Source organism: Nyctibius grandis, chromosome Z (assembly GCF_013368605.1).
Source record: "Nyctibius grandis isolate bNycGra1 chromosome Z, bNycGra1.pri, whole genome shotgun sequence".
Lineage (NCBI taxonomy): Eukaryota > Metazoa > Chordata > Aves > Nyctibiiformes > Nyctibiidae > Nyctibius > Nyctibius grandis.
Genome location: NC_090695.1, coordinates 2,014,481 through 2,021,302, shown reverse-complemented (window position 1 = coordinate 2,021,302; position 6,822 = coordinate 2,014,481). Strand labels below are relative to the sequence as shown.

Here is a 6,822-nt window from a genome sequence, read left to right as displayed (position 1 = left end):
TGCTTACGAGTGAAGAGCCGAAGGGGGGCCTGCAGGGAGGAGCAGACAGGGCAGGTGACCCAAAATTGACCAACGAAGGTATTCCATCCCATACACGTCATTCTCAGTATAAAGTGGGGGGATCATGAGGGTCTTGGCCCTTCTGCTGTTTTGGGGGCCTCTGCCTGCTTTGGGCTGCTTCTGCGGCTTGACCCTTTGGCCAGTGTCCAAGGAGGACAGGAGGACTCTGTCCGTTTTCCTGCTGCCCCCAATCCCAATCCGTGCATCACTGAATCCAGCTCTCGACCGTCTCTGGGCCCAGCCTGGGCCTTCCCGGAGCCTGCCCTGCAGTGCCGGTGGTGACGTGGCCGACATTGGGGAGCTCGATCTGGTTTTGTATATATTTGTACATATTTAATTATTCCAATATTAGTATTATACTCTTTTTCATTATTATAGTTTATTAAAATTGTTTTAACTTTCCAACCTGTAACTCTCTCTCCCTTTTCCCTTTCCCTTTCCCTTCGGGTGGGGGGGGAGGGTTAACAGAGAGCATCCTGCCACAGATTTAATAGCTGGCCCAGCTTTAAACCGTGACACCTTGTTGTGGCTTTTAATCATGAATAAGCAAGAAATGTATTTACTTCATTCACAATTTTATATGCACTTTAAAAAAAGCAGCATTACTTTTACAAAATGTTAACTCACGAAGCACATCTTGCTACTAAAAATCTCAATATAAAAGGCAGCGTTTTAAAAAGTAAAATGCAATATAAAACAGTATAATGAGAAAAATGCGCACGCAGAAGGGACCGAAACCCTCCTGCAGCCCTGCCTCCCTCAGTACCTAGGAAAAAGCTCCCTCCAGGTTAACCCATCACCCCGGTTTTCATCCAGCCACTTCCCACAGGGAAATATGGTGGTCACGCCAGTCGCCGAGTTGGTGATCTCCACCCGCTCCACCAGCCAGCCCGGTGCCAGACCACTGTTGTCATGCTCAATCCGGACTTTTTTTAGCTCCCCCATGTCCAGTGTTTCCAGGTAAAACCTGTTGGTTTTGCCCCGCTCAAAGAGGTTCCTGAACTTCTGCTTCAGCGCCCTCTTTCCCGAGTCCCCGTTCAACCCAAAGATGGTGATGAACACGTTGGCGTCGGTCCCCGCGCCCTTTTCAAAGCCTGTGACCACGATGGTCTCGTATTTGACTGGCACCAAGCTCCGGGCTTTGCTAGCAAAGCTCTCGGTGACCTTGGCACACTCAAAGACTTTGTAGTCCCGTCTCTTGTAGCGCAGAGGGATTTTCCCATTGCACCTGAAAAAGTATCTGCCGAAGGAAAATTAGCAGCATGTTAATGGTATGGATGGGCACTTTATTGGGCAAATGTGATGGACTGGGCATGCTAATAAATTGCCCAATATTTATGCTGTTTCAGTACTTTTCCATATATGTGCTAGCACTAGAGTTTCTCTCTAGAAAGGCAACCATGACTGAACATTGCAACTGGAAAACCCAACGTCTCCCTAGAGAGCTACAGACACTCTGCACATGGGAGGGTTGGTGTGGGGCACTCATTGCTAATTTTGCCTGTGCAATGGCATGTCCATTTAGAAACCCACCAAGGCAGGACGAGCAATCAACCCCGCAGCACAGGGCTGCTGGGTATAACTGAGAGCAGGGAGATCAGCAATTATCCTCTCAGGCTGGAGAGCTGGGCAGAGAGGAACATAATGAAGTTCAACAAAGGCAAGTGTAGGGTCCTGCACCTCGGGAAGAACAACCCCATGTAGCAGTACAGGCTGGGGGGTTGACCTGCTGAAAAGCAGCTCTGCAGAGAAGGACCTGGGAGTTCTGGTGGACAACAAGTTCCCCATGAGCCAGCAATGTGCCCTTGGGGCTAAGAAGGCCAATGGTATCCTGGGGTGCATGAGGAAGAGTGTGGCCAGCAGGTCGAGGGAAGTTATCCTCCCCCTATACACTGCCCTGGTGAGGCCACATTTGGAGTACTGTGTCCAGTTCTGGGCTCCCCAGTTCAAGAAAGACAAGGAACTACTAGAGAGACTCCAGTGGAGGGGTACGGAGATGATCAGAGGACTGGAGCATCCCTCTTATGAGCAGAGACTGAGAGAGCTGGGTCTGTTTAGCCTGGAGAAGAGAAGATTGAGGGGGGATCTTATCAATGTTTACAAATACCTCAGGGGCGGGTGTCAAGAGGATGGGGCCAGACTCTTCTCAGTGGTGCCCAGCGACAGGACAAGGGGCAATGGGCACAAACTGAAACATGGGAAGTTCCATCTGAATATGAGGAAAAACTTCTTTCCTTTGAGAATGCCAGAGCCCTGGCACAGGCTGCCCAGGGAGGGTGGGGAGTCTGCTTCTCTGGAGATATTCAAAACCCACCTGGGACACGATTCCTGTGCAACGTGCTCTGGGTGACCCTGCTTTGGCAGGGGGTTGGACTGGATGATCTCCAGAGATCCCTTTTAACCCCAACCAGTCTGGGATTCTGTGATTCTGTGATGGTATGGTTAAGGTTGGGCTAGGAACTTGGAAAAAGGGAATGGGAAAGATGGGAGGAGGAGGTTTAAATCCCACCCTTTCTTCATCTAGATCACTCAGCCCATCCTTAGCAGGCAAAAAAAAAACAACCATCAAGCACAGAAATGATAGGTACCAGATGCCGAAAGCCTCTTGTCTCTGCAGTGCTGCCTCTGGTGATGTGCAGGGAGCACACAGCACATCCATAAATTACCGCATACCTGGCACCAGGCCAGAGGCTGGAGCACTCTGCTTTTAATGATGTATTTCATTTCCAATGATGCAGATCATTTCCAAATGAGTTTTTCCCCCTCTCCTCTCCCTTCCCCACACTGCAGCAGGTCCTCCTGGAGAGAGTGTAGCTGGATTGCAGCACGTGTGTGTAAAATAAACACCTGGAGGAAGGGTTACTGTGATTCCAGCAGTACTGTGTTTCTCAAGCACTTCCAATACTTTTGGTGTTTTCCACAGCCAAGTAAAGCACTCCTTTCCCTGGAAGAAGCTTTGTAAATGAGAAATTCTTGTGGGAACAAAATTTTAGGCTCAGGGACAGAAAAACTGCATGAGAGTGGGGTGGAGGGGTTGCCTGATGCTGCAGTTTTATTTCCTAGGCTATGTAATATCTCATGGTCGGGAGTTATAATGGAGCATGCCAGTCTTCATGAGGGGCAAGAAGAAAAAAGATTACCTTTCTAGCCCTGTGATTTACAAGAAAAAAGCCTCTAAATACAACCCTTTCACATGCTAAGATCTACTACTAAAAGGCAAAAATCCCAGTATAATTCAAAGCTATTTCTGCAGCCATTTCATATCTCTTTTAATCCGGCCTTTGGCTTGGCTGGCTGGGGTTTTTTGGGTGTTTGGGTTCAGGCATACCTGAAGCGAGAGCTTGCTCTCACGGTGCAATCTGCTCCAGTTGATCGTTTACAACCACTGCAAGTGAAGTGCTGCATCTGCAGAGCTGGAGCCCTGCTTCAGTGCAATGACAGGCTGCAGGCTTTACCAGTATCTCTTGGCTGCCCTCTTTAAGTTAAAACAACTTTTAAAAAACTTTATGGGAGAGATCTTTGGCCCCTTCAAAACATACGGTTACAGCAGTTTCAGCATGCTCCCTATGAGTTTAGTGCATTGATTTAATTGCACAGCCGGACTTTCAGGGTTCCAGGTTTTTCCTCACCAGGAGAAAAGAACACATTTTAGTATGTAATTGACTGAGTTTTCATTCAGCAAATATTATTGTGGCTCTTCTGCTGGGTGATTAATTTGCTAGGAGAGACTCTTAGCTTCTAAAAAAAAAAGACCCGCTTCAAGGATTTCTTCTTAAACACTCAATTGTCTCAGCTGGAAAAAACTCATAGTTAAATTCTTTAACAGCAATGGAAGTATCACGGAGAAAAAAAAAAGAAATCCACAGTTAACATATCGTGGATATTTTCGCTGAAGAGCAGTTTGTTCTGCACGTGGGTGATCTTGTCTGGGTCCTGCACAGTCCCTATGCTATGTGCTCCCTGAGTTGTGAACGTCGCCCCTTCCAACGACGGGGCTTAGACCAAAGCGTGTTGGACCTGACGTGCTCAGGGCTCTCCAGACATGTCCATTTTTCCACCACAGCAGATTTCAGTCTTATTCAAATCAGAGTAGCTGAGGATTTCTAATTTGGTAGCTGACTGCAACCCAGTGGGCCTTTTGGACCGTCCCAGAAGTATCTTGCATCCAAACTGGGGTGAATCAGAAGTTCAGGTTTTGTCTTACTCTCAACTTTTTTGTAGGAGCAATTTTTACAAGACTTACCTAAAGGTCAATCTGTGCAGAGCATGCTGCAAACCCCTTAAATTTCAATCAGTCTCAGTATTTTCTACAAGCTGAGACATTAATTTGTCATAGCTGCGAGATTCACCAAGCCAACTTGTTCATAAACTTATCTGTATGTGCAAATGCCCTAACAACTCAGAAATTGCACAGGCAAGTCAGTTGTGTACCTGACACACCAAACAGCTTGTTCTTAGCTTTCTGAAAGGGATTAAGATTTGGTAAGACTTTCCACTATTGCTTAAGTCTGAAATGCTTCAGGAGGACACATGTGGAGCTGCTCAGCATCCCCATGCCCTCCATGAGCAGCTCCTTGCAGATGAAAAGGCACTTACTTGTTGCAAAGCTCCATCTCCGTTATGATAATCTCTTGGACATGCCAGAAGACGTCAGCTTTTGCAGATGACTTCTTTCCATCTTTAGGGCAGTGACCGACACAGATGGCTGCAATATCACCAACTTTCTTTGAAGAAAACTGAAATGTGTCTGTTGCTCCCCTACAGGAAACAGGAGCAGTTTCAGTTAGTATCTTGAAGGCTGACAGTTACTTGTCTCATATGGACATTAAGTAATTTGCACATGGCTATGGAAGATAGAAGATAAGCCTTTATTTAAAGTCATTTGATTTAACCTACAATCATTCAACACAAAGTATAATTTCCATATTTAAATTTAGCATTTTCTCTGATTAGGGGTGGCACTTCGAATTGTTGCCACTAGGACTTTCCAGGATAAACTTGAGCTGTTCCTCATAAAAAATCAATTTGCCTCGTTATAGATAAAGCTAAAGAATGACTAACTTCCCCTCTGGCACTGATTCATTCATTCTTGACAGATACTGTATGTGTTACACATCTACCCACCATAGCTGTTCTAAATTTGCTGGTTCAGCCACCCTTCCTGAAGCTCAGCTTGAAAACAGTTTAGAGAAACAATAGGTCTCTGTCAAACCCTTGGCTGGCTCACTGTCATGTCCCCTGTGTATCTGTTAGGTTTATCTCCTTGGACTGGTCCTTATTCCAACCTGCCTCCAAGGATGGACTGTGACTAATGCTTTGGAGAGTGGTGTCTTTAACTCCACTGTAGACACCATCAGCTGAAGGTCAGAAGGAAGCTCCTCCTGATCTTTCATGTTTCGCATGAAATCTCAGCTATGCATACTAGAATCCACATCTGCTGTAATTTCACCTTCCTTTACACAGCGCAAGAAAAAACCTTTCTTCTCTGCAAAGCAACAGAACATCAGCAATGTCCATGACTTTGAAGAGGTTTCCGTTCTCCTAAGGGCTTGCTGTGTCCTTAAACAAATTAGAAAACCCATCTCACATCTGAGCACTCTGGTCCCACGTGGGAGAAGGAATCTGCCCCATGTTACACAGATGCGCCTCCAGCTCGTCTGCACGCGAGGCTGATATTCGACTTCCCTCACGCGGACAGTGATCTTTCAGCCTTACCCCCCAGATTCGTCTGGAAAGTCAATCTGAGCAGCTCTGGCAACATTTAGCCTCCAACTGTTTTTACTTTCTCTCTGATTCCCACTGCCAGTGAGATGCTGTAAGAGGAACTAAAACATCTCCAGCTTCCTTCTGCTCCTCCCAGCTCAAAAAAACACACAGCCTCCCCGGAGGCTTGCCAGAAGCCCGTTTGTACGTACTAGTACAAAAGGACACACACAGACACACACATCATCTACATTTCCTTTTACCAGATGCCATTTTCCTATCATTTTTAAACCTGCTCTGTGTCTGCCCATCAGAAACTAATTTTACATCTTCCTTTTACTCCACGTGAGAAGCCATTAGGGTTTTTCAGGAGGGGATGAGAAACAGCATGACACAAACGCAACTCTCTAGACCATCCTGGAGAAGAGGTGGCATTTGTGGAAGACACACAGCTGGTGAGGAGTTCCTGTAGCCCACCGTCCAGTCCCACTACCTTTCAAATCGTCTTTTCTTGGAGGAATTTTCCATAAGGAATTCTTTCGAGCGGCCCAGCTTTCCTTCTAAGATGATCCAGATGTTTCCTTCGTTTTCTGCATCCTCTCTGTCGCTTGTTACTGTGACAATCTCATAGACTTTAAAGCATAATAAACACACATGTTAAACAGAAAAGGAAGAGCAGATGGCCAGAAAGATCTCTTCATTTGGCTGTCACTTCGCTTAAAAACTCCCTTCCTAATATTTATCGCAGCACACAAGAAAGCATTTTGCAACAATAAGGATGGAACCACACCGAAATCTGTGGGACTTTTGACTTTGACGTGCTTTGGATTGCATGCAGGGATAGAATATGTGAAAAAAGGAGTACTGCTCAATCAGCTAGCAAGAGTAGATGGAGCTGCTCTTGAACAAGCTGTGTCCAGCTCCCTGCTGTTCTAAGCACTCCCTTTTTAACACAGCCCAAACCCCACAGTTTTTTGTGCCACTGTTCCTAACAGGGACAGTGAGGGTATCATGTACCGGCAGGATGTGCTCAGATGCTGTGGTGGCACGTAAGTACCC

At 46.3% G+C, this 6,822-nt stretch overlaps 1 protein-coding gene across 1 annotated transcript in view; it reads right to left on the bottom strand.

Moving 5' to 3' along the window:
• Positions 1–819: 819 nt before the first annotated feature.
• Positions 820–6,822, bottom strand: part of LOXHD1 (lipoxygenase homology PLAT domains 1) — an 80,226-nt gene continuing 74,223 nt past the window's right edge. Inside the window, exons 23-25 of the mRNA XM_068423380.1 lie at positions 6,257–6,395; positions 4,657–4,818; positions 820–1,300 (exon numbers count right to left, since the gene is read on the bottom strand). Coding sequence (XP_068279481.1) covers positions 820–1,300; positions 4,657–4,818; positions 6,257–6,395 — 782 coding nt within the window. The remainder of the gene's footprint in view (positions 1,301–4,656; positions 4,819–6,256; positions 6,396–6,822) is intronic.